General features: G+C 39.9%; 2 protein-coding genes across 2 annotated transcripts; one reads left to right on the forward strand and one right to left on the reverse strand.

Annotated features, from left to right (window-relative positions):
• Nucleotides 1-1197: 1197 nt before the first annotated feature.
• Nucleotides 1198-3413, reverse strand: Uba2 (Ubiquitin-like activating enzyme 2). The gene has a single exon (XM_065434820.2). The coding sequence runs from the start codon at nt 3276-3278 to the stop codon at nt 1419-1421; it is 1860 nt and encodes a 619-aa protein (XP_065290892.2). The 5' UTR covers nt 3279-3413; the 3' UTR covers nt 1198-1418.
• A 196-nt stretch (nt 3414-3609) lies between these two features.
• On the forward strand, nt 3610-22165 carry LOC139054514 (putative transcription factor ovo-like protein 3). Its single transcript, XM_070531594.1, has 4 exons — nt 3610-3920; nt 10234-10401; nt 12168-12381; nt 16653-22165. The coding sequence occupies exons 2-4, from the start codon at nt 10393-10395 to the stop codon at nt 16904-16906; spliced, it is 477 nt and encodes a 158-aa protein (XP_070387695.1). The 5' UTR covers nt 3610-3920; nt 10234-10392; the 3' UTR covers nt 16907-22165.
• The last annotated feature ends 3165 nt before the right edge of the window (nt 22166-25330 follow it).

Below are 25330 nucleotides of genomic sequence, written 5' to 3' on the forward strand. Positions count from 1 at the left end.
GAGTTTTAGCTTGTCAGTAAACATATTGCCATTTACAGCAGCAGCAACACTGGTAGTGGTATCACTGGTATCACTGGTAGTGATATCTTGTGATCCAGATTTTAACCTGTGGGCACACGAAGCTAATATGGCAGTGACCTATCATAGTCTGCTCAACTGCTGGTGGAAAGTGTTGGTAGTGACATTATAAAAATTTAAGATAGTCATTTTATGATTTTCCTTCAATGAGAACACCAAAATACACAACACATGCCAAATACATTGCAGTTGAACAAGCATGTCAAGACATTGCTACCAGCTTTGTGGTGCTGTCCATGCCTTTGGTGGCCTGGTAAATTCTAAGTCTTTAATGCATGACAGAAGAGTTTTGAACGGGTGTCATGCTACAAACATTTGATCGTGATTGAGCTCTGTCAGGATCTAATTTCTTGGATAGCTTCTTTGCATAAGCTGCCAAAGGGAATCAATTGTGCTTGCGATGTTGATCTGGATTGGGCTCAGTTGTGACCGAAAGTGGCCATCTGCCTCTGGTAAGAAATGGTTATAAGTTTATGAACAAGCTAAGACCCTCTACATCATGCACTGAAAGTGATACAATGCTAAATAATGGTCATCATATGAAAACAGAAGCTGCCAGTGTCTGTTCAGTGCTAAATGTATTTTCTACTAGCAGGAGAAAATGTTTTTAAGCTGATGGGGCTGTCAAGCTGAAGCAGCAAACAGCAGGCATCCCAGCGCCATGCTTAACAGCTCTTATACCAGATGCAGTGCAACAGACGGAACATTATTTGCCTTCAAGAACTTCAACAATGGAAAAATTTCGCTCAAAGAAAACATACAAATTATGGGGTTTTACCTGCCAAAACCACTTTCTGATTACGAGGCACGCCGTAGTGGACTCCGGAAATTTCGACCACCTGGGGTCCTTTAACGTGCACCTAAATCTAAGTACACGGGTGTTTTCGCATTTCGCCGCCATCGAAATGCGGCCGCCATGACCGGGATTCAATCCCGCGACCTCATGCTCAGCAGCCCAACACCATAGCCTCTGAGCAACCACGGCGGGTATAAAGAAAACATATATGGGATTTCAGACATGCAAGTAAGGCTGCCTGCAGTGATATGGAAATGTTTTCTTTACATTAGCAGTGCACACACCGCAAGCTTTCTCTCTCCGAAATGTATTGGAACATGTACTCGATTTTAAAACAAGTCGCATTTATTCAAGAAATGTTACACTTCAGTATGGCTCAAACTGCTGATTTTTTGCTGTACAAGAGAATATGATGCATGGTAAATAAATTTATAATTTAGAACTTGCTGTGCAACACAATGACGTGCAACTTGCATCATGTTTTAAAAAAATATTGGCCACATTGAACCCCTTTCAGTTCAAAATAATTTGACAACAGACTTCATCAGTCAATCACAACACAGGACCTTTTGACCTCCACGTTTTCAATGTCTGTCATCTTGCGTTTCAGACTTTTTCTCTCATTTCCAGCTTCCTCAACATCATCTTCAATGACACATAGATCGTCATCGCTAGCATCATTGCAGCCATGTTGCCCTTTGCTTTCATCCTCTTCATTATGGTTATTACTGTCTGCTATGTCACTATCAGGCTTCAGCTGGGAAACATCGCCTGCAATTTCAAACCCTGTGCCATCTGTATTTTCATCATGAACAATGTTAACCGTAACCTGAAAATTTTGCAGAAAATCATCACAGCGAAGCCGTGAGCCATGAATAACACCTAGGCTTGCCAGATGCATGGCCCGATTGGAATCGGTCTCACCTTCCTCGCTTGAAATGAGGATAGTGCCTTTGCCATCATCAAGCTCTACATCAGGTGCAGCCATTCTTATTTGCTCCTTGAGCACCTTATCCTCAAAAGTGCCAACAGTCATCTGTTTTGTATTAAGACTAACATAGAGCTCTGCCTTTGATGAGCATGTGTAACACTTTGGATTTGGCTCGACAAGCTGAGCCGGAATAATAAGCTTTTTTGTTGACGATGGCTGCTTATTTAAGAAGACCTGTTTGCAGCTTGTTCTACACTCTTCCAACTTCCCTTGCAGAAGCTTGAAAGCCTGAAGCACTATAATACCTGCAATGATGGCGTTGGTTGTTGCTATGGCAGGGATAATATTGCCTGCCATTGCTTTTACATTAAATCTGCTAGTCTGAGGAATTCCAAAGCAGTGAGCACGAAGGTTTGCGCAAGCAGTCACAAAATCCATGCACTCATCGTTGTCCTTGTCCCACACTAAATGGTCGCTTTCACTGAGCTCCACTGCTCGCGCCTTCAGCTTTCTCACGGAGTCGCAAAAAGCTCGGCGGCACTGGTCCAAACTCCAGCGCCGGTGATCGAGCGTGCCAGAGTCAGTCGCGTCAGCACTGCTGCAAGCCGTTGTGTCCGGCAAGTTGTCCCACTGTAAAGGCATTGGGGGCTTTCTGCGCGACCATAGCTTCTCCATATGGAGCAGGTATCGTATGTCGTCGCCGAAAAGCTTGTTGAAGAGCTTCTCCGGGTCGTAACCGCACTGCGTGGCCCAAAGCCGCGTCGAGACGCGGCAAACGTTGCCCGTGGCGTCTGTGCCTTGTTTGAGCATTTGGTCTAAGCTCACTTCACCTCTGAGCTCGGGGTCGGTAGAGTCCGGCGATACGTCTTCGTCAGGATCTGCCTCGCCAAAAAGCTGGTTGAAAAGATGCTTCGCCCATACAATACAATGTATCGGCTCCGAAGGCGTGTTGCGTATGGTGCATCCCGGATAAGTCTTTTCAGCAGGCTGCGGCTGGCACTCGTAGCATTCAGTGAGCCCTTTGAATATCGGCGTCACTTGTCCCAAGTATCCGGCGCTGCCGCTCTCGATCAGCGGCACTTTGGCGGCCAAACACATCCGATTCACATGGCTCCGCGCACTCCTGTTGTCGAGAGCGTTCATGACAATGTCGAAACGTTTGAAAAAGTCGAGTCCATACTCTGGCTTCACAATACTGTCATGGTGAGCTACGATTTTCACATGCGGGTCAAGCCTCTCGGCGCTTTCCTTGGCAATGAACGCTTTTGGCTTTCCGACGTGCTCCTTCTGGAACAGAAATTGCCGGTTCAGGTTACTCACGTCTATCGTATCCAGGTCAATGATCTCAATGTTGGCAAAGCCAGAAAGTACTAAGTCTTTAAGTAACTCGCAACCAATACCGCCAGCACCAACAACTAAAACGTTCGCCTTTTTGACATCTTGAACGCGCTGAACGAAGCCGGCGTCCGCCATCTTGCAAACTTCGCGCCGCGCGTTGTCTAGTTGTCTGGCGTGTCTCTTGTTTTGTCTTGTTCCACTCGTGGTCCCTCTAGCCTTGCGGAGCGCTAGCAGGCGCTAGTGCCCAAATTTTTTCTGTCGTGCTCGCTTCTACTCGCGACTGCGCACAAACGTCGGGCGATTCCTCATTTGACCGTCTGCTGCACGGGTTCCATGACAACTATAGATGGCAACTATTGAATCTCGGATGAGACGGCATTAAATAAAAGCTAGAGTTTCTGCACAGAAAGCTTACTGTTAGTTTTATAAAATTGGCCTTCTTGCTTTACACGGATTACATGTTCGTGCTCTACGAAACTGCGCAAGAGTTCTTTAGCAGCATAGCAACATAGAGAGCATAGCATGGCGGCTGCGGCCGTTGCGCTATGAACCTTGTGGCTATGTGTGACGGCTTTTGATTTCCCCAAGACTGCTGTTCCTTTACTCGCACTCGCGCTTTCTTCATCCGTACCTGTTGTTGAAACGCTACTTTTTGCCGCCTTCACGTGGTCTCCAGTACATGCGTACTGCCTTGCGACAGCGCGGCTTCACTGACTCGGTTCCTTTCGTGTGTTCGACATCCGCAGGTGTTCGCAAAACCGCCGTCTGTGTGTGCGTGTATGTATACGTAGGAAATCACTGTGGCCTTTTACCCTTTGGCGTTGCCATGAACGATTGCTATCACCTGCAATTATGGATCCTGCTGGCACTACGCTTTTGAACAGCGAATATTGTGGATGAACTTGCAGTATCGGGCGTGTGTCGCAGTGTAGTGGCGTTGCGCGAGTGATTTCCGTAGTAGTGTTTGTCGGTGTTCGATTGGTTCAATATTAATTGCAGCTTACAGATGCTTCTTGCTTTTTTTTTTCTTTCGTGCTTTCGAGAAAACTGACTGCCAAACCCTACAGTTAAGTATGCGCTTTCCAATCGTTTTCTGAGCGGCGAAAAGTTAGCGCCGCACTGGAGCCCGACTCTTTTTTAAGTCGACAAACGTCTCAAAACAGTGAATCGTAAAAAAAAATTAAAGCAGCATACTTATATGGACTTGGGTGGCCGACTAACATTTTGAGACTTTACGCTTGTTCAATCCTTCATCAAGTGGGTTTTAAAATGCTTTCTGTATCTTGCGGAACATATTTTTTTAGTTTTATTTTCTTTACATATACTGCCATCTTGCATAGCAAGGTATTGCTGGAGTGAGTGCATACATATGTCAATCAACTGAAAAATACATTTGAGTGGCAAAAAGAAAAACAATGAAGAAAACAATATCAGGAAGAGCTAATTGATTAATGAACATAATTAGGTAATAGGTTGGCAAATACATCACTTGATGAAGACAGGTTTGCGCTTTGGTCTGTTGAATATTCAGCCATCTGCTAAACGTATGTATGTTATATTAGCTCATTCTTACTTATGACATTTGAAAGAAACTGGCCTAGCTTGCATTCACATATTAGTTTATATTTGTTGGTTTGTGAAGCTAGAAATATGGAGCAACATGGAACAGACAGCTTTAGCAGGGGTAGAGGTATTCACATGTATTCAACCTAAAAGCTAGAAATATGGAGCAACATGGAACTCGCTATCAGGCTTTGCACTTAGCTATCAGTTGGTTAAAAGGTAAACAAAAACCCAAGGCACTTCGCCGACCAAATAAAGATTTAAAAGAAAAGAAGACTTTTCGGCTCCCACACGGGAGCCTTGTTCACAGGTAAAATAAATTTTATTTACCTGTAATAATAATAATAATTTTATTTTACCTGTGAACAAGGCTCTTGTGTGGGAGCCGAAAGGTCTTCTTTTCTTTTAAATCTTTATTTGGTCGGCGAAGTACCCCGGGTTTTTCTTTGCCTTTTAACCATGTTTCATCCCGACCAGACGGGCTTCCGTCAAACACTGAACTTCATTAGCTATCGGTTGAAAGCTAAGTGTAAAGCCTGCTGGCCTCACTTTATAACTGTGCAACATAGGTGAACACCTGAACATGGGTCGCCACTTGGGTGTATTGAGAAGAAAGAGTTGGGCAGCTGCCCACAAAGCACTTAGTGCACTCAGTAAAAAAGGAAAACTCAAGCACTCCTACTGCAGCTATTGAGCCCATTGCGTCATATTGCCAAGTTAGTGGGGCAACAGCAGCTATGTATCAAATGCGAACTAGTCTATGTTATTGGCTGAGTTATGCTACCTAGCCAGCATAGTAAGAGCAGCTAGGTATCATCTGCCGACTAGTCTGTGTAATTGGCTGAGTTAAAGAGGGCCTTATCATGCATTTAGTGGTGCAACCTGAGCAGGCATCCCATGCTGTTTGCAGAAAGGCCAAGTGTGTGATATAGCATTTGCAACTTCTTTTTCACATTGACATCTGCATTCAGTTATAGAATGTGCTCGATACTGTGTAAGGTAAATTCACATACAAAACAGGACAATGGTGACTTAACAGCAGCTGGTTTTATTATAAAAACATTGACAGATGTGGCACCAGAAACAGTGCATGTGTTCATGCAAAAGGTAATAAGTACTCTGTTCAAGAAACGAACATGGAACATGGAGCCTTCTGTTTTAGTGTTGGCAACAGGGCTGTTTCTGGTGCTGCATAGTCGATGTTCTTACAATGAACATAAACATTAAGTTAGTCATCATGTGTCCTTCATGTTCCTTTTAGGTTGAATACATGTGAGTACCTCTACCCCTGCTAAAGCTGTCTGTTCCATGTTGCTCCATATTTCTAGCTTCAAGATTGGCTCACTGCACTGCCTTGGGATGTTCAGTACATTCAGGAGCAGTTTTAGCCACATGCAGAACGAACCATATAGATTGTGCAAGTGTATTTTGCATAGAGTGCAAAAGGTGTTTATTTTAAATATATCTGTTTAGTCAGAATGGATTTGTTACAAAAATTATAGACCATATAGCACAATTCAGCCTGTTCAGGTGAATTGCCTGAAGAGTTGCATATTACTTGCAATGTCCAGATATCTAATCCAAAATTTTCACTAATTAACTTTCTTATTTGCCTTTGAGGCACATGTTGCAATTCCCAAGTACAAGCTGAGCAGCAGTGAAGTCGGGTGTGCTTAGCAGAAATTCCAACTAGTGCTTCATTCAAAACGGCTGTCCACCAAATCTCAAAAAAATATATTGGTGTATATGACTAACTATATTGGCAAGGTTATATGTAGTGCAATCCCTCATGGGTGTATTAAGCTGAAAAATTGGGACTAGTGTACATTATAACACGAAAATGTAATCGTACGAAGTGATTTTCTGTATGTTCTAGTGGAGCTGAATGACATCAGTAAGCAAGACCCCATGACGCACTAGCGAATAGGGTCCATGTAGTAACTTATGTGGCTATGTATGATAGCCGAGTAAAGCGTAATGGTGAGTGGATTGAACTAAAAAGGTGCTTTTGTTAGAATACTAACAACATAAGTGGTCCCCTTTGACATGAATATTGCTTTGAAATTGCTGCCTAACATGACTCCAAGAAAGCATACAGTGGTCATTAAGCATAATAGAAAGTTAGTTAAATGGACGCTAAAGAGAAACACCAAATTAAGTTAGGCTATTAAGGTATTTTGACTAAATTATTTCCGTTAAATTTCGCTTAGAAGGTTGAATATTTAATTGAAAATAAAGGTCCAACTTGCCTTCTTACTTATGTTGCTCTGAAATCCAAGCACCGGTATGTCAGTATGACATTGTGCATTCCGAAGTACATTCTCGTATTTGGGCTTTCATGGTACAGTAAAAGTTCTGGACGCTTGCTAACTCCAGTCTTTGGCTCCTTTAAAATACAATTATATTAACCTTTACCAGTAGAAAGTTAACTGTGCTCAAGCAGGCTTCATCAAAATCCATGACAACATGGCAAGCTGGTACAGAAACTTCTTGGTGGTTTTGCCACTTGTCTTTCATTTTGCCATCTTTTCTGATTTGCCAATCCCCTTGTCATGGTAAGAATGTCATTTTTGATATTGTAAAACGGTAATCTAATAATACGGCTCAGTTTTCTTTTTTGTCTCTTTGGTATGTTTTCGAGGAAAATTCTATTAGTGTTGTTTGAAGAAAACATTATGTACTTTGCTTCAGTGACATTATCTTTGCCCTATTTCTTTAACACTATGAACTAAGTTTATCGCTTTTCACAAAGCCCATTTGTTAGTGCATTGATATCCATAAGCAATTACAGTGCTGTCATCTGCTATAATAAGCATTCGTTGGAGAAAGTGAGTTAGGCAGGTCTTTGATGTAATTAAAAACATGAGCAGGCCAGGTAATGAACTTTGTAGATCTGTTATTAACGGGCTTATTAGTGTAATGTATTACTCTCTGTACTTGTACTCCCAATAGTCAATAGGTTCTATGCAGTGGTGTGTGAGAACACATTACCATTATGACTGCATGTTTAGTGATGGCCTTTAGAACTTGGGGGGGCTAGAAACAATTCAAGGGCACTGTGTAAAAAATTTGAGGAGAGGCCGTTTGCCAAGATGTGTGGTTTGCGAGAAATCTTTCTGGGATACTGTCCGCCTTGCTAATATGTCAAGGTGTTCAGCACATTCTGACAAAACCAGCCTTGTGTGTGTGTGTTTTTTTTTCTTAGTTTACAATGTGCAAGCCAAGTGTACATGAGAAACTTTCTTTTTTTTTAATTTTTGATAGCAGTCGAAGGTGCCTTGGATATATGCACCTTACGCTTTCTATGCAATGGTATTTTACTGCTGTGTGTGTCCATTTTATTATGCAACGCATGTGTTTGTACTTGCGCCAGAGCAGCAATCAAGTCTTACTGCATAGATGTTTAGTTTAGAGTCTGATTTATGCATATGGAGCAGCGAAGTAGCTTAAAGATAGGAGTGAAGGAAATATGTTCATGCTGCAGTGTTGTTGTATAAGCACCTTTCACTCTGTTCTTTTCTTTGCTGTTCTTGTCATTCTATAGCAGTCAGTAATGGGGAAAATCTTTGACGATTGTAACCAGCCAACATCTGAGCACTGCTACAAAGGTAGCAATGCAGAAAAAATACACACACATTGGCTTTTACTGTGGACTGGTCATTAATTGTAACCGCCATCATTTGCTATTTGCACCTCACCTTGGACCCCATGCCCCTGATGCAGTGCCAAGTAGTAGAGATCTGGCCTAATCGTGTTATCAGACCTCTTTACAAAGAACTGGCTACTTGGTGTCTAGTTGAACTGCTGCTGAACGTTCAGCATGCCAGGAACTTGCCCAAACCTGATCATATGAAACGGACACATGCTTATTATGTGTCTTTCGTGTCAGAAGCGCTTCCAAAAGTCCTCTGTCGGGCTTGCTTACATTTTGTTTTTCACTTTCTGGGGTTTAACTTCCTGAATATGTCAGGAGCGGCAAGCATCTAGTGCTCTGATGTTACTGTGACATGCTTAAATTCCATTCTAAAGCTCTTAAGGCATTATTCCCCATCATTTTTTTGTGAGGACCACAAAGCAAGCAGTTTTATCAGCATGGATGGCCATCAAAAAGACTAACCACTCCTGTGTTACTCGTCCTGTAGCACAATGAACACACCCTGCTACTCCCTTTCATTTTCATTCATTAGTATTTCCTGAATTGTGATGCACTGTCCATGTCAAAAGTTTGAAGGCCACTCTACACGGAAATGGTCTAAGTTGTGAACCATCTAGTGGATGTTTAAAGAAAAACATAACTCGAGCTGTATCCGTAAATTTCTCTTCTAGAATATGAAACAATCTGACATTTGATAAGACAGAAAAGATGCAAAAATGCATAGGTGGCAATGCTGCCTTGAGGTCCCTCTACCAGCTTGCCATGACATCATAGATTTTGACAGCATCTACTAAAAAAATCTACTACTAAAATGAACTACAGTTTGTTTATTCTAAAGGTGTCAAAGGCTGAACTTCACATTATTTTGCAACTTTTATTTGCCTCAATAGCATAGATAAGAAAAAAGACCAACATTTATGACATCGCACTGACGTACCTGCACAGGGGTGTTAGTGTCAAAAGAAAGCTACTAACCTACCATTGCAGAGGCTTTGGAGAGGCGGATACGCTACGTTTAATCCATGCCTTTGTATTTAGCAGAGTCGCATAGAGTGACGATCATACTTTCTTCTAGTAATGAAACTTTTACCACAAAATTAATTAAAATAAAGTTTTGAAACAATACTTTATTCATTTAAACTGACCTAGCATTTCTCTTTAGTGTCCCTTTTAACACCAGTGGGGCTCCAAAAATTTTAAACATTTTTCCCTCTTCATTTCTATACTGTAATAGGGCTATAGGGCTAGCAGCAGTATGCAACTAGACTGACCTGAAACAGCAGTCACTGTCTGCATCCCAGGATGGTTGTTAATATTTTGACACAGGTAGTAGTGTCCACAGCAGTTGACACGGTCTTTGTCACATCTGGTTTGTAGCTGAACCTTGGTCCATTTTTCAAGAGTATTTTAAACACTTTTTTTTTTGCAGTGCTGCGCCAGTAAAAAGATGTAACACTGGTGGCACCAATTTGGCCATCCTTACTTACAGAGCTCTCCTTCGGAAAAGTTGATTTTGCCATAAGACTTCGTAGGAGCCTTCTATAGCCTGCATTGCCGCTTGCACATATATAGGGCTGCATATATGCCTTTACCAATGATTGCACATGGCTAGTCATGGCACATGCACACACATCTAGCAGAAGTATGTGTGAATACTGCACCAGTGGTACTGCTGGACAGGGAAGCTGAGCCTTTGCATGGGCATCTGTCATAGTTTGTGGGCATAAGGTGAAGTGCACATATGAAATGATTTGAGGTTGCAATAAATAATGAGATGGAAGTCATTGTTGTTTGTATCTTTCTTGAATTGGATTTGTAGTACTGTCAACATACTTACGATTGTGGTTTTTTTCCTCACTGGTTTTTCTGCAGGACACCTGATTCCTAGTACAGAGCAGTGCTAATGAACTAATAGGCAGTGTGGTCTATTACAATGCAGTGCACTCGTTCTACCTCGCAAGAAATCAATTGGCAAGCCTGATTGAGCAATTTCGAAAGGCCTAATTTTTTTAAAGGCTTGCAATTGGTCGCATGTTATTGGTAATCTATTACTGTGTGTCAATTGTGGACATGTGCTACCAATGTTTTCGCGACTAACATCAAATTACTTTTTTTAAAGTAATTTTTCATGTTAGTGTCAGAAGGCAGCCTACTAATTACCTTGGTCTTGTAATGTTTGACAATGGTTGTCACACTTCTTTTGTGAAGAAAGATGCAGGTATCTACTTTGTGTGAGAAGGCAATTGAATCTTGATATAATGAAGTCACATTTGGAGCAAAGTGTTATTCCTTTGATATTTGTTATAAAAGGACCTGTAAAATTACTATAGACAAACATAGCTGGGCCTGCATGAAATAAGCACAAAGCTAAAGTGCATAGATGTGCAATTGTGCATAGATGTGCAATTGCAAAAGTTGTGCCTTAGCATAGAAATGTGTATCCATATATTATCCTCCGACTTGAAATTAAAAAACACACTGCTGAAAACATTCTAAAAACAATGTTTCGCAAGCTCAAGATGAGTTCTGTTTGATAAAATGTGGGCTAGTTGGTGCCTGAATTTGACAATTGCCTCCTTGTCCTATTGGACCATTTTAAAATAAGTGAGCTCAATTTGTTCATTGAAAGCACAAGCACCCAATACACATTTTTCTATATCAGTTGACTCAAGTTTGTGGAAAAATGCAGTATAAGTTTTGCAATTGTTTGGACTCCTTGGTCTTCAGTTGAGATGTATTTTCAGCGATGCAAACACGAAAATACATACGAAAATATATTTTGCTACAACTGAGATTGTGAGGACCAGCACTTTCAGTTTCATTGTAGCAGTAGAATACATATTCAAATAACACATGGCCAACAAATTCGGGGCTTTGCAGTAGCTGTCATATTAACTTTTACAGCCGAGCCTTGTTAAAATGAATTCACATCCGACACATACACACCTTCGTGATATCCAATATTCATTATACGCATTTATTCATTGCCTACTAATATTGGCGAGAAACATTTTAGATATACTCTTTAATATCAAGATTAAACTATTCAAACACAGCATTGCAGATAATTGCATGCCTGACCTTGTGGAAAACAAAAGTGAATGTTGGAAGTCTGTCAAAGGAACACTAGTTAGCAAGATTGAAATAAATTAGGTGGGGAATCATGTCTTTTTAACCTATATTTTCATTCATCTGGTGGGACAACCAAAAAACAAATGTATGCTGGCACCTTGATGGCATGTCAAAATATATTCTTGCAAACAAGCTGTTTTGTACAGGAAAAGTGAAAGCTGTGAGATTGAGCATTTGGTTTCTGTATAATGCGATGTGTTCCTTCTTTACTGATAACACTTAGCTAGACCAGACTAGGCGCTGTTAAAATCAATGACAAAATGATGAGTTGGTGAAAATCTATGGCAGTGCCCACAACTGTCCTTTGTGTTAGGTCTTTTCTGGCTTACCAAGCCTCCCCTGACAAGAGAGTGGCCGTTTTACTGTTGCAGAAGTGTAATTTACTTAAACAGCTTAATCTAATATTCCTCTACAGTGCTGCTTTCTGTTAGGAAACATAAAATTATGCCAAGAGATGCAGAATACCACACTGCCTGTACTTTTAGTGTTTGTTTGATGTAAACCTGCAAAACACACTTTGTACTCATAGCTACTAGAAATATGCTGTTGACTTGAAGCTAACCATGCTTATGAGAAATTTAAGCAGTATAGCTCTGCACACTTGAGTTGCTTATCTTTCACAAGAATACATTTGCTTTCTTTGTTGTCTGATCATCATTTTTCTGCCTTGTCAGGTTCACAGGCTACAGACCTTGGATGGAAGCATTGTGTCCACTCAACTGCATGCTTTGAATGATGCAACGGCAAAAATGCAATATTCACCACTCTTTATGCCAGAATTGCTGTGTATGCAGCTCCAGTTTGTAATAATCTATTTTCTGAACTACCCAGTGGTGATTGTGATGCGGATGTTTTTTTACACGAGACTTTTCCCACCTAGCAGAAGAGGTAGTTGTTACTTTGTATGTAAACTGTCCACTTCTCACTATTCGCACAAATGTGCTCCGTGTTTCTTTCTCTTGCCAATGGCAAAACTTTTTAGGGAATCTAATGACTGCTCACCATATCAGTACATTTACCATAATATGAGAAGTTTTTTTTTTTCTTTTCCTTTTTTTCCAGCTATGTAGAGTAATGAGCTAGATTTAGAGTATAGGTAGTTCACTAAAACTTACTGGCTTTTTAAATGTGTGCATGTCTGATCTGTATGTGGTATGCATGTCTCTGTCTGTGTTCATGGTGGCAGAATGGCAGAACACAGAAGCACTTGCATTTTTCCTTCTGTAACTGTGTTCCATATGCTTTGCACTGTCCTATCTCTGCTATTATAAATCAAATCTAACTATCCCATCTTGCAAACTTGATTACTTAGCTGTGTGCTCTGCAGTCATGGCTATTGTAACCACTTCACATTTGTTTGTTGGTCAGATTTGTTCATCTTGTCCTCTAAGAAGGAAATGTTTGTGCTGGCACGTTTTGCAAATGTCTGTTGTGGTTTGTGAACAACATGCAGCTCAAAGCCAATGTTCTGTCTATACATTTGAACCTCATCATAATCGAGTTGCATCGGACACAAGAATATCTTCATTATATCCAATGCTTGTTATAAGCACATAGTGGTTACATGCTAATGTAGTTGAGAAAAAATTCCACCTGAAACCATCTCAGAATGACTGTCAGCATTAGTGCGATTAGCATCTAAGCAATGCACCTACACGCCTTATTGCCACCTCTGAAATGCATCATGTTTGAGGCATGTACTGCAGCCAGGCTCCTCTACCATGCTTCTCTCTGGATATGCTGTGCTATCTAGCATTGCCCACCACAAAGTCTGCGTATGGCATGTGTTTGAATATTTATCCAGCTGATATCTATGAACCAGGTTCGATTCTGCCCAGCACAGAATAAATTTTAAAGGATATATTTTTTTTTTTCTTAATTGAAAAGTGCCACAGAGCCAGTGTGACCCAAGTTGGCGTCATAGAGGTTCGTTGAAGAGCCACACATACCCAGTGAGCCATGTTGGTGTGAAGAGGTTAATTCAAGAGCGGCACCTACCTCGTGTTACACACCCAGCGACCCATGTTGATCCAACAGTTGGTTTCAAACCTGGTTCCCCTCAGCACAGCAGCCCAGCGCTGTACTCATTAGAGTTAGACCTTGGACTAACCAGTGACACAAGTTGCAGTGAAAGAGGTTCGATGCAGACAAACCAACAGACGAGACAAACTGCAAACTGGATGAAGTGCCCAAAGAATGCTGATTGCATTAAAAAAAATTTATTTGCTTTGTTATATCTATGTTCTTTGTATCAAAGTTCAACTGTACTAGTTTGTGTGAAAGATTCTCAATTTTTAAGAGAGGGCAACTATTGTATGCTATATAAACCAAATAGGGCTAAACTGCGGTGTTTTGCACAGGTATGGCAGCGTCCAAAGCTAATATTTTGGTAAAGGAGCTAACTTCATGTAGATATTTATCTTTTATTTCCATAATTTGCGTCATATTACACATCAATGGGGTGCACTGGTAGCGTCTCTTTTGCTTATGAGCTCTCATGTTACTGTGACTCTTTACTATTCAGTTCTCTGAAATTTAAAATATGAAGTGTAAGCTATCGTAACCCAAATGCCCAACCAACCGTTTCTTTTTTTTATGATTACATAAACTGAAGACTTAAAGATTCAATGTATTGTAGTAGTCAAAGCAATGTCTTTATTTTTTAAAGCTTGTGGTGCTAGAATAGCTCTGGCTAATTGATTCTGCAAATTGATGTGATTGAGCTGCAGTGCAAAAAGATAAGGAAAAATGAAAACATGCTGAGGCAGGCGTCAACTATCAACGTCAATGAATTGTATTTTGTAACAATTCGTTATTGCTCTTGTCATTGGCCTCGGTGCTGCTGTGCCTCTATTATTGCCATTATTAAAACTATAATGGATCTTTACAACATGCAGCCTTAAATTACTTATTATATTTACAGTAAAAGCAAGAAAGGTGTGAATAATATGTAGCATGAAGTAGCTGCTTGAGGCATGAAGCAGAAACAAAAATGACATAAAAAAGAGATTTCTTTATTACACAGTAAGAGTGAGGGAAGGCTAACATATGCTAACAAATTAATAGATCAGTCTTGTGTCAGCATGCCCTTGCTCTTAGTGTTTGACAAAGTAATTTTTTTGCTAGATGCTTTTTGTTTGCACATGATAGACTGCTCAGCTGTCTCACACTGTGTCCGATTATTTTCATATAATTATTATGTTTTAATTGTGGCTGCAACTATAGGTAGGCTGCATTTTATAAACAAATCAGGCATCCAGACAAGAAGCAAATGACTAAACTTACTTTTCTTGGTCTTCGTCTGCATTCTTCTTCAAACAAAAATTATTGCTAGCTACCTATTGAAAGCTTGGCCACATATGTTAATCTTGCCCTCAGAGAAAATTCATGCTTATCGAGTTTCTAAAAATTGTATTACCCGCATGGAATATGATAACGGTGTCACTGCATGTTTGCGACATCACATTCTTCACCATTTTTGTAAAAAAAAAAGAAAGGAAGCTGTTTTTTGTCAATATGATGGTCGGAAATTGTCACTTTACCTGTTGTTTGTTTTCTCATTCTCGTCTTTTTTAACCATAGTGCACTTGTATTGATATGTCATGCCTTTTCTGTGCATCATTTAATCATTGTCTAGTAAGGAGCACTTTACTGTCAGTTACTTCACTATGTTCTTAGTGGCGAGGATTCTTGGTGATTTCTTTGCCTAAGCTTGTGTGTAGTGAGCACCAAGTGTGCAACTTCTTCAGCAATATTTCAACTGTTGTGCTGTATGTATACAACCACATTGTGTGATATGAATAAATGCTTACACATTACTGTAAACTTGAAAGGGCTTCACTGTGCTAGCTTTGACTTGATGCTCATGGCACAGCCTTGTGGAGCGTTTAGCTATAGTGTACTTAATTGGACTTACAGACTTGAAATTTTGTGTATGAAATCAGTGATGTGTTCTACAGCTGCAAGTGTAGTGGTACAAAAACATTTAATAGTAATCTTTTAATACCTTACTGCATGACATGTCCATGAAGAACACTTAAAACAGTACAATGTATGGAAAGGCAGTAATCACTTTCACAATAATTTGAAGGTTGTTAGTAGCTAAGGCTTCTGGCAACTAATGAAGCTTGGTGCTTCCTGTCTCAGCATTTAAAAATGTGGGTGCAATTTTCAGCATCAGTGTTCTTAAAGGGGCCCTGAAACTTTTTCTTGAATATAGTAAGAAAATGTTGCCACTCTGTTTACGAGACTCTAGTGAACATGTGAGCCAATTATTATTGCACTGTATACAGCTGGGAATATGCACTCTCCTGCCAAAAGCAGAAAAAATTGCTTGCTCTTGCTTTTGTAATGTCATGATGCAGTGTCATCACAAGTAGCTGACCTGCAACAGTTATTGGCTGACTTCATGATTGAAAGAATGTTCTCAGTAACACAATTATTGCACATTGGATACAATAAATGAAAAATATATACGCCTGCCATCTCAGAAAGACAGAAAGCCCTTTCATCTTTGCAATTCTGGTCTAAACACAATAGTTGAGCTTTACTACATCTGCTGTGTGCGGCCTCTGATGTAAAAAGTGTAGTGTATATGCCACGGACACCATGGGCTGCCGCCATGAGCCATTTCACGTTCAACCTTTCGCCAGTGTCAGCGGGGCATTGTTACCTTGTGCGCCCCCCTGCCGCCTTCCCTATGTAGCTTCTAGTGCGCTAGTGAAAATTAGAGGAGACAAAAAGCTGCTGATTGATCCGGTAACTAAGTCTAACTTCACTCGTGCTTGAAGAATTCTAAAAATTTTTTTTTGCTAGGAGATTTGTGAGGTGACGTAATGTAACAGTGATTTCATTCTATTGTTAGTTAGAAAAGTGTTTCAAGGCCCCTTTATAAGTCGGTGGAATAAATCGGTGCGGTTTGCAATTGTATAGCTTTCACTGCAGGTTCACTGCAGATCAGCCCTGACCCTTGCTGGTCATGCCAATCTTACCCACAACTTTATGTGCAAATCACAGTTGGCATTCACTTTAATCAGTGATGAAGGGTTCTATATTTCTACAAGAAAGGTTTTGAGGGATTCTGCCGTACAAAAGTACTTTGTGATTGCAGTTTGGTCGTGCTCACTCAGACCTGGCTGCATTATTTCTTTCTTTGTCAGAATCCGGGATGTTGGAAGTGGTGGCTCTCGATGCTGCTTACGACTCTGTGATGAGCAGCCAGGGAAAGAGTGTCTACACGTGCAAGCTGTGCAACAAGGCCTTCCAGAACTACAGCAATCTCAAGCGACATGTCAAGCTGCATGACCCAGTGCAGGAGTACTTTCCATGCACTCTGTGCCAACGCAAGTATGGCCGCAAGGACACCCTCAAGGGCCACATGAAGCAGGCTCACGGAGTGTTGGCACGTTGGTGACATCATGTGACCTTGTGTGTTCTTATTTCATCTTGTGATGAGCTCCCCAGTTTTTCATGAACCGTAGTTATGTGCTTGGATTAAGGGGCACAGTTGTTGACACTAGCAAACAGTTATCCTGTCTGCGACAGATGTTAAAAAGTGCTACATTATCCACAGTAACCTGATTCTGGTGCGGAACAGTGTCCATTTTGCTGCTTGGTGTTGTGAAGGTGCTAAAAGCAGTGCCATATATTGGGGTGCTGTGAGTTTGTGAGCGATTCCTCCATTTGTGTGTGTTTTTCTTCTTTGAAGCTTCATAGTAGCCTTTAATGTCAATTGAACTGGCACATGTATTGTACTATTGTTCTTATTCAGAAAAAAAGAAAGCAAAGTTTAATTCACTGTTTAGCCATCACTTTTTTAGTTATGAATACTGCAAACCTTAAGTCTTTTAATGCTTGGCAGTCCTGCATGCACCTATTGTTTTCATCATATGTGTGTGTGCATGTGCATGCACAATCATAAGTTTCATAAGTTGCAGATTTGGCAAATTATTATTACTAGGAGGCACTTAGTTGTAAAATTTACATATTCAAGAATACTGGCATTTTTTTTTTACAAATACCTAGTTTTACATCGTGCAGGAGTGTTATGTTTAAAAACACACTTATGTAGAATGCCATTATAAAATAGTAAATACTTGTGTTATAAGTTTCCTGTCTCATTCCATTCATAATCTTGCAAGTGAGTGAGTTCAGCACTGTGAGTTCTAGCATTTCATTTGTTTTTATAAAGAGTTCATGTTGTATTAACCAAAAACTGCCAGCTGTGCCTGATACAAATAGCAAAGAACTCAGCCTAGCAATGACAGATCTTAAATTTAATTGATCAGCTGCTTTCACAGGAGAGCACCTAGTTCCTCAAAATAATGTGGATTTATGGAGTAGACAAGTGGTAGAGAAACTGCAAGGTGTAATTGTAATTGCCAGACAGTGATCAAAACAAATTTGTCCTTGTAATAAAGCTAAAGTTTATATGGCATTTTTTTCCGGTTTCGTATATTCTGGCTTCTGAAGGTTCTATAAAATAAGGCACTGCCTAGCTGTCTTACTTGAAAAGAATGTACTAACTTAATTGCTCTGAGCCACTGTGCTGCACCGCAGGAAGAAATTTTAAAGTGGACAGCTTTCTTTAGAAGCCAGCCATCTTTCTCTGTATCAGGCTAAATGGGCGAGTGCATGGTAATTACCATCTGTGTGTGGTGGGCTGGTGGCGTAGCTGAACGGTGGGCTGTGGGTAGGTGTTGTTTGCTTATGGGGGCCTCTCCTATTGGTGCATGCCTATCAGATGGTTTATCGCTAGCTAACATGAATGGTAGTGCTCCTCCTTGCATCCTGCCCGCAATGTTATGAATGTTTGCCTTACATTGGTTACAGAGAGAGGCATTGTGTGGTTTCCGCAGTTGTGAAAGAAACAAACACAAGCAGTGCAATAGAAGTTTGTGCATGTTGTAACATATAAAGCACTGTCAAAGAAAAGTTTATTGATAAAAACAATAAATCTGATTGATCCACTAGAACACTAGAAATATTTGCTTTCACTCGTTCAAAAGCATTACACACCACTACATCATGCATTAATCATTAAGCCACCATTAATTCCTTATCATGCCATCTTCATAGCCTTGCTGGCTCGTCTGATGCATTTCAGTGATCCACAACCTTGCATGGATAATCTAGCAGGGTCAAAAATATGTTAGCTTACTTTGATAATCAGCTTCAATGGTGCCTGCATCATTTTTTTTTATTACTTATGAGTGAAACTGATGAGAGGATGTGGTAACATAATGCAGCACTTCAATGCAAATGCTGTTCTGTGCCTCTACTGACCGACTTAGAGCATTTATGCTCCATCTTGGTAGTTCCTTTTTACATTGTGTAAGCTACAGCTGTTGGCATTGAAAACGTAATGCAAATGGGCACTGCACTGCATTGATTTATGTCTCATCCTCTACTTTCTCCTGTTTGGTGTCTTCTTGTAGTACCCATCTGCACTTGTAAAAAGAAAGATTGCATTGCCACTGACAGCAATTCGTTAAGTGCAAGCAAGTACTGTAATTAACGATAGGCAACTTATCACAATAAGCTGATTCTCCTACGGTGGCTTTTAATCATGGAATTTCACTTATTACTCCGCACTTCTTTTGATTGTGCCATATGCCTACTAAGCCTAGCAACAGTTGAAGTTTAGTTGCAATCTCAAAATCAGCTACATTTTTTCACTTAATCTTGACCCCCATTGAACCCAAACACCGTTCCACATCGAAGAAAATTAAAACAACTTGATAGCATTTATTTTTGACCATATGTAGAGACATTCATACCAGAAACAATTAAATGGTATTTGACCTAAAGTATAATTAATATATTAATTAGTAATTTGTTTGCTAAACTATTCACAACTTAAACTCCGCTCTAACATATCAAAAAGGCTATTTAGGTTTTTGTTTGAAGTTTTCTATGCTTAGATCAGCATTTGTAATTGTCAAACTCCAAAAAATGATATACCTGGCTTTGTGGGATGAAGGTTGAGTCAAGATGAGGCAAGCTAAAAGCCTGTTGCAGCAACCATTTTTAGTGTGTGCAACACACCATGGGGTGAATGATGACAGTGGCATATTGAGGAGAGCAGTTCTTCCATAGTTCTTTATTGTGCCAACTTCATGGTCATTCCTGACTTCTAGAATGGTGGGTTTGTGGTTAGGAGTTAAGACAGAAACACATTGCACCCACGAGAGCAGGGCTAATTTGACGATTCTATACCAGTGCTATTTTTTCTCACAGTAAGTTGTATAAATGGCACTTATCAGCTTGCCGGGAATGGTAAATGATAACAAAATATAACAGAGCAAGAAGAATCCTTGCATTATACTGGCCTGAAAGCCATACTGAGACACATTTTAAGGTCTGAACTGCTTCATGCTAATCTGGCGCCACTCTAATGAGAAAAATAAATAAAGAGAAAAAAAGCTGTACTTTCAATGTTAAAGTGTTGACTTGGGCTAGCTGGTACACATGGTTTAGTGTTACTCACCATAAAGAAACTCCAAGTACAAATTTATAGAATGCCATTTATTTAGGATGTAATTCTCCCCCCCCCCCAAACATTTTTCCTATCACTAATGTTCTTGTATATTTGTTATAACCATTAACATGACAAGATAAGTGCATTGTTCTGACTGTCATGCTCCGGTGTAGTTAAGCCACGTTGGCAGGCTAGTTGGTTTGAATCCATGGTAGAATGTGTAAGCAACGACTGACCGATGACACATAAAGAAACAGATACACAGACACAGCGCTGTCTCTGTGTATCTGTTTCTTTTAACGTCCTTGTTCAGTCGCGCTTACACATTCCACCAGTGACAATTAAGTGTAGCCTTGTTAGCACCCCCCCCCCTTTTTTTTTATGACTCAATACTGAGATGAAGTATATGCATGTGGGCAGTGCTGTTAGCAAGCCAGCAGTGAGCGTTCCATGACAGTTCCATTACAATATATGTAAATTTATTTGCAGGTGTATGCAGTTTATTCAAGTTCAGCTTTGCTTTTTTATTGTTCTTTCTTTCTTTCTTTCTTTCCTTCTTTCTTCCTTTCTTTCTTTCTTTCTTTAAGTATAGTAAAGTACACCAACCTTTTTATTACCATCTCACATCAGCACCCAAATGAAAGACAGCACCTCTGCTTAGAGTGGGCGGCATACAGTCTCACAAAAAATGTGGCTTGTCCATTTTATTTTATTACAGTCAAACCTCAATATATTGAAGTTGCATCTGACATAAAGATGCTTCCATTACATTCAATATTTTTGTTAAAGGCATATATTCTTTACACACTGATGTTGGCAACAGAACATTCTACAGAAAGTAAAGAAAGAGAAGAAAAAAATGCACTAGGCAGGGCATCGTCCACTAGCACCACCATCAAGCAAACATTGCACTCCTAGTTTTACCCTTTATATTAGGTTTTCAAAAATTTGTTCAGGTGTATATTTCTTGAAAGACATCACACTTGTCTGCATGTGTTTGTAAGGTCTCAGGAAAAGGTGTTTTCGGGCCCCTTTATAGAATTTATAAAGACAGAGCATTCATCATTGGTTTTTGTCGACTTGTGTAGGCAGTGACTCTCTTTGAGTGCTGTGCTAATGGTGTTCTGATAATACTGACACTAAGCATTTTTGAAATGGCTTTTGCAAAACTTATCTGTTTAGACAAATAAGCAGGATCCACTAAGTAGACAACACAAGTAGGATGAGATAAAAATAATTCTCTTAAGACACATTTTTCCTTTTCTAATTTTGAAATAAGAACATTGTCATTGTGATGGACTTTTCAGGTCTTTAGCATTTCTAATACTATGGTAGAACTGAGGGGCAAAAATGACTTTGTTGTTCAAGTAACAAGTTAATTGCCATGATGTGCCCTTACTGTTTGTGTGTCGTGTTTTGCTGTGTAACTGACAAGAATACTGTGATGTTAATCCTGAATTTAAAGCAAGTCATATGTCAGAAAACATATTGTTCTGGACCTGAAAGAATTCCAAACTGGCTGGATAGTTTTAAATTTCTGCTTGTGCTTTCAGAACAACCTTTTGTTTTCAGTCCTATCCACCCGGTCTTCTCCTGTGTCATAGGCTCATAACGTCATAGCTTGTGCCAGTGGCTGTAAGAATCCTGATTTACAGCAAAAAAAGAAAGAGACAAGGAAAAAAGCAGGGATGACATCATTGCTGTCTTTCTACTCAAGGTTTATTCTGCTAGGCCCACACGTGGGTGGGAGTAAGTGCAGAACAAGAGGGGGAAAAAAACCTGTGAAGGGATGTGCATATGCGTGAGCATACTGAGAGATTTTATATCCTAAAAGGCTTGGAATAATTATGTTCTGTGCCACTTTAAAGCCCCTTAAAGTGAAAATTGGACTCTGTTATAAAATGTATGTTGCAAAATTGACCTTATTGAAGTGACCTCTGGCCTTTGCCATTTGTGTCGATGACCTGGTTCATTGTGTGTGCTTCCAGACTACCGGCTTTCGATATGTTTATAATGTGGAGATTGACATTGTGTAGCCTTGACCCAGAGGAACACACAAAGGGTATTGGTTAAGTGAATGTGCTGCTGATTTGGATATTATTCGGTACTGGAAGAAAGTATTGCATGTCACTAGAGAGTTGTTCCTTCTTCAACACACAAATCAATGTAAATAAATTTTTTAAAGACAATGGATTTTGTGTGGATAACATTTTCTGACAGTGTTTTCTAGACAGTTTCAGTAAGCAAAATATATGTAATATATATAATTATCGATTCATTTCAGAAAAGCTTGTAGGAACAAGGCAAAGGAAGAAAAATGTTTTATGGTGCTGAATACGAAGAAAAAAAACTAACGTGATATGCTGGGCAGCAGCAAAGTGTAAACAAAAGCACGATTGACAAAAAGAAAAGAGCAATGATTTACAATGGATCTTGAATGTGAGGACAAAAGCATAATAGACAAAGAAACAATGCGCTGTGGTTGCAGTGCATCAAAACATAATCATGGTTCAGCTGTGCTAATTTACTTCTTTAGTAAAGGGCGGCATAAGCAGTCTGGTGATACTAGCAGTAGAACCTGACCTATTCACATGCCATGTGTCGCTTAGGATTCTCAATGTGCTGTCATGCAATGCACCTGTTCAGAATTGCGTACTTTGCTGTCCTCCCTAGAGCAGAGCTGTAGAACTATGCTCAAACAGCATGACTGAAACAAGGTCATACAGGGAAACAAATATCACAAAACAAACATCGACTGCCAACTGAACTTTTATTTGAAGAACACCATTCCAAATCATGTTTGAGAAGATGAAGTTCCTAGGAAAAGGAAACACTAAGACGGAAAGAGAAATAATAGAGGCATTTTATATTAGAAAGGTTGGAGATAGCTGTGTAAGTGTGTCCTCTGTTGCATTATCAGAAAAAGAAATAGCCTTTTGCCTAATGGGACTATAACTGTATCATGCACATGTATCTCTGTACGCACGCCTATTCTGGGATTGATATATAAAAGCTGGCATTTTTCAAGTAATGATTCATTTGGCAGTCAGCACTTGTTCTGTGGTATTTGTTTCTCTGTTTGTCATTGCTTCAGTCATGCTGTTTGAGCATAGTTCTAACGGTGAACAAAGTAGCCCTCATCAGTATATTACTAGAGTAGTAGGCGCACTTCACCTACTGACAGCTATGTGCATTGGCCATTTGCTGTCACAAAAGACTGTTTTGGGCTATTCGTAGGTTTTTTATATTGTATATTTTATAATAAAATTATGCGCAGTTCCATAAACAGGAAACTATTATCGAATGCTTATGTGATTCCTCATATCAAAGCAGTAGTAATAGTTTTAAAAAATTGAGCCTTTCTCTGCATCAGCAAAATAGTGATCTACAGGCATAGCCAGGAAATATATATTTTTTCTGTTGACTTTAGGCAGTTTTATTATGCTTACATATAGTGCTTGAATATGCAGTTAAATTATTTTAATATCTTAAACAGTTGTGCTCACTTTGTGACCTAGATACAGTATGAGAATTCAGGGTTTGTGGATCAAAATGACCGTGTAATTCTTGCTCTGTGATTTTCTAGTAGCGAAAGAGACTTGGAAGTGGTGACTTGAATGAACTGCTCTAGGCATTTATGCAGGCATGCCAATTATGGGAACCTTCTTTTTATCACAGGACAGCATTTGATTTGTGGTGGTCTCTGCATCTTTAGCTTCAACACTGTGCATATTTTACAAGCGCTGAACATATTTTTTTACAAGTACTGCACATTTGAAAGTGGCTTGTTGGCTGCAGCCTTTGTGTTATGTTTTTGGTAGTGTTCTTTTTTTTCTCATGTGTTCTCAGATTATGTCATCGTCATAAAGTGAGCACTGTAGCACATGGGACTGGAAGATATCCACTTTGTTCGCCTTGGCTAAAAATGAAACATTTCGTCATATTAGGGAGTGCTATCATCAGCATAACTATGTACTGCACCAAGCCTTCTCTCTGTCCTATTTCATTGCAGACGGTGAACAGTTGTTGGAAGCGCAGCGCCGTTGTCCTGTTTGTTTAATGGTGTTCGCCAGGCCAACTACCATGAAGAGGCACATGACTCTGCATTTTCCTCATGATGCACCAAAGTATCATTGCGACATCTACCAGAAGAGTTTCTCCAGAAAGCACTATGCCAAAATCCAGCGCCTCAATGTACATGGCCTACTAAGTACTTAGTAATGTGATATCTTCCTATCGGGGCAGCACTGCGTAGCTCTAGTTTGGACTCATGCTTACGTGCTTTTGAATCAGCAGTTATGTAACTCAAGGTTGCAGCAACACCTTGCATTTGGTCATAGACCGCTGTCATGGATAGTACTGGCAAACTTGAGCAAGGAAGGCTCTGTGAACTTGAGGGCTGCTGTTCATGTGATGGTATATGTTAATGACAAAAATCACGAGGGTCTAGCTATAAACTCATAATTCGAATACACTTTTCCTTCATGTCTTTGATTAGACTATGCAACATACTTGAAAACAGTTCCATGCCATTGAAGAGACAAGATTTATTTTTGGGATAAGTGTAATGACAACCTGTTGCTAGTTCTCAAGCTTGGCAAAAGCACTTCCAGTAGTTTTAATTCCTGCCTAATGATAGACAAAAAAGAAGAACCGTGTTAGTATGGAGTGTGAAAGTGAAATCTCTGTGCAATGCTGACCAAGCGCGGTGTGAATGAACATCTTTGATCTTCCTTTTATCTGCTGCTCTGCATTGGCGTAATGTCATATTCTAGCAGCATATATTACAGATCAGGTACAGATCATTTTTTCAAGCTGCAGACTTTAGACTAGTGCTTTTCAAAGATGCTGTCCAACATTCAGTCTTATTTAACTTGTCAACATTTATTTGGCTTTAGTCTCGTTTTTTTTAGCTTGGTAAGAATTTTTGTGAGCTATTTTTGATGCTGCTGAATGCATAACCTTATTGCTGTTGTAAGTTTGGAACGGTTATGTTGCCTTTTGTTACAATATGCTTCATTTGCCCTATGTGCAGCATTTTGTTTAAATACACAGCTAGCCAGTTTCTCTTCCAGTATTGATTGTATTGTGAGGTGCAACTGGGACTGAAACTGTTGCAGTGGCATGGGTGAACGCATCTCCTTCTCTTTAGGGGCGGTATAGAGGACTGCAAGTCATTGTTTCTTCGTGCTTGAGCAATTATTCTCAAACTGAAAGTCAAACCTTCCTACCATCAGAAGATGGTAGGCACATCTGCCATATCATTTGAACTTAAACACTGTTTGAGCTTTTCATTCTAGCTGAGTTTATTATTGTAACTGAGCTATATGCTGCACAGAATTTTTTCCGTAATCGTAT

The sequence above is a fragment of the Dermacentor albipictus genome, chromosome 1 (genome assembly GCF_038994185.2).
Source record: "Dermacentor albipictus isolate Rhodes 1998 colony chromosome 1, USDA_Dalb.pri_finalv2, whole genome shotgun sequence".
Classification (NCBI taxonomy): domain Eukaryota; kingdom Metazoa; phylum Arthropoda; class Arachnida; order Ixodida; family Ixodidae; genus Dermacentor; species Dermacentor albipictus.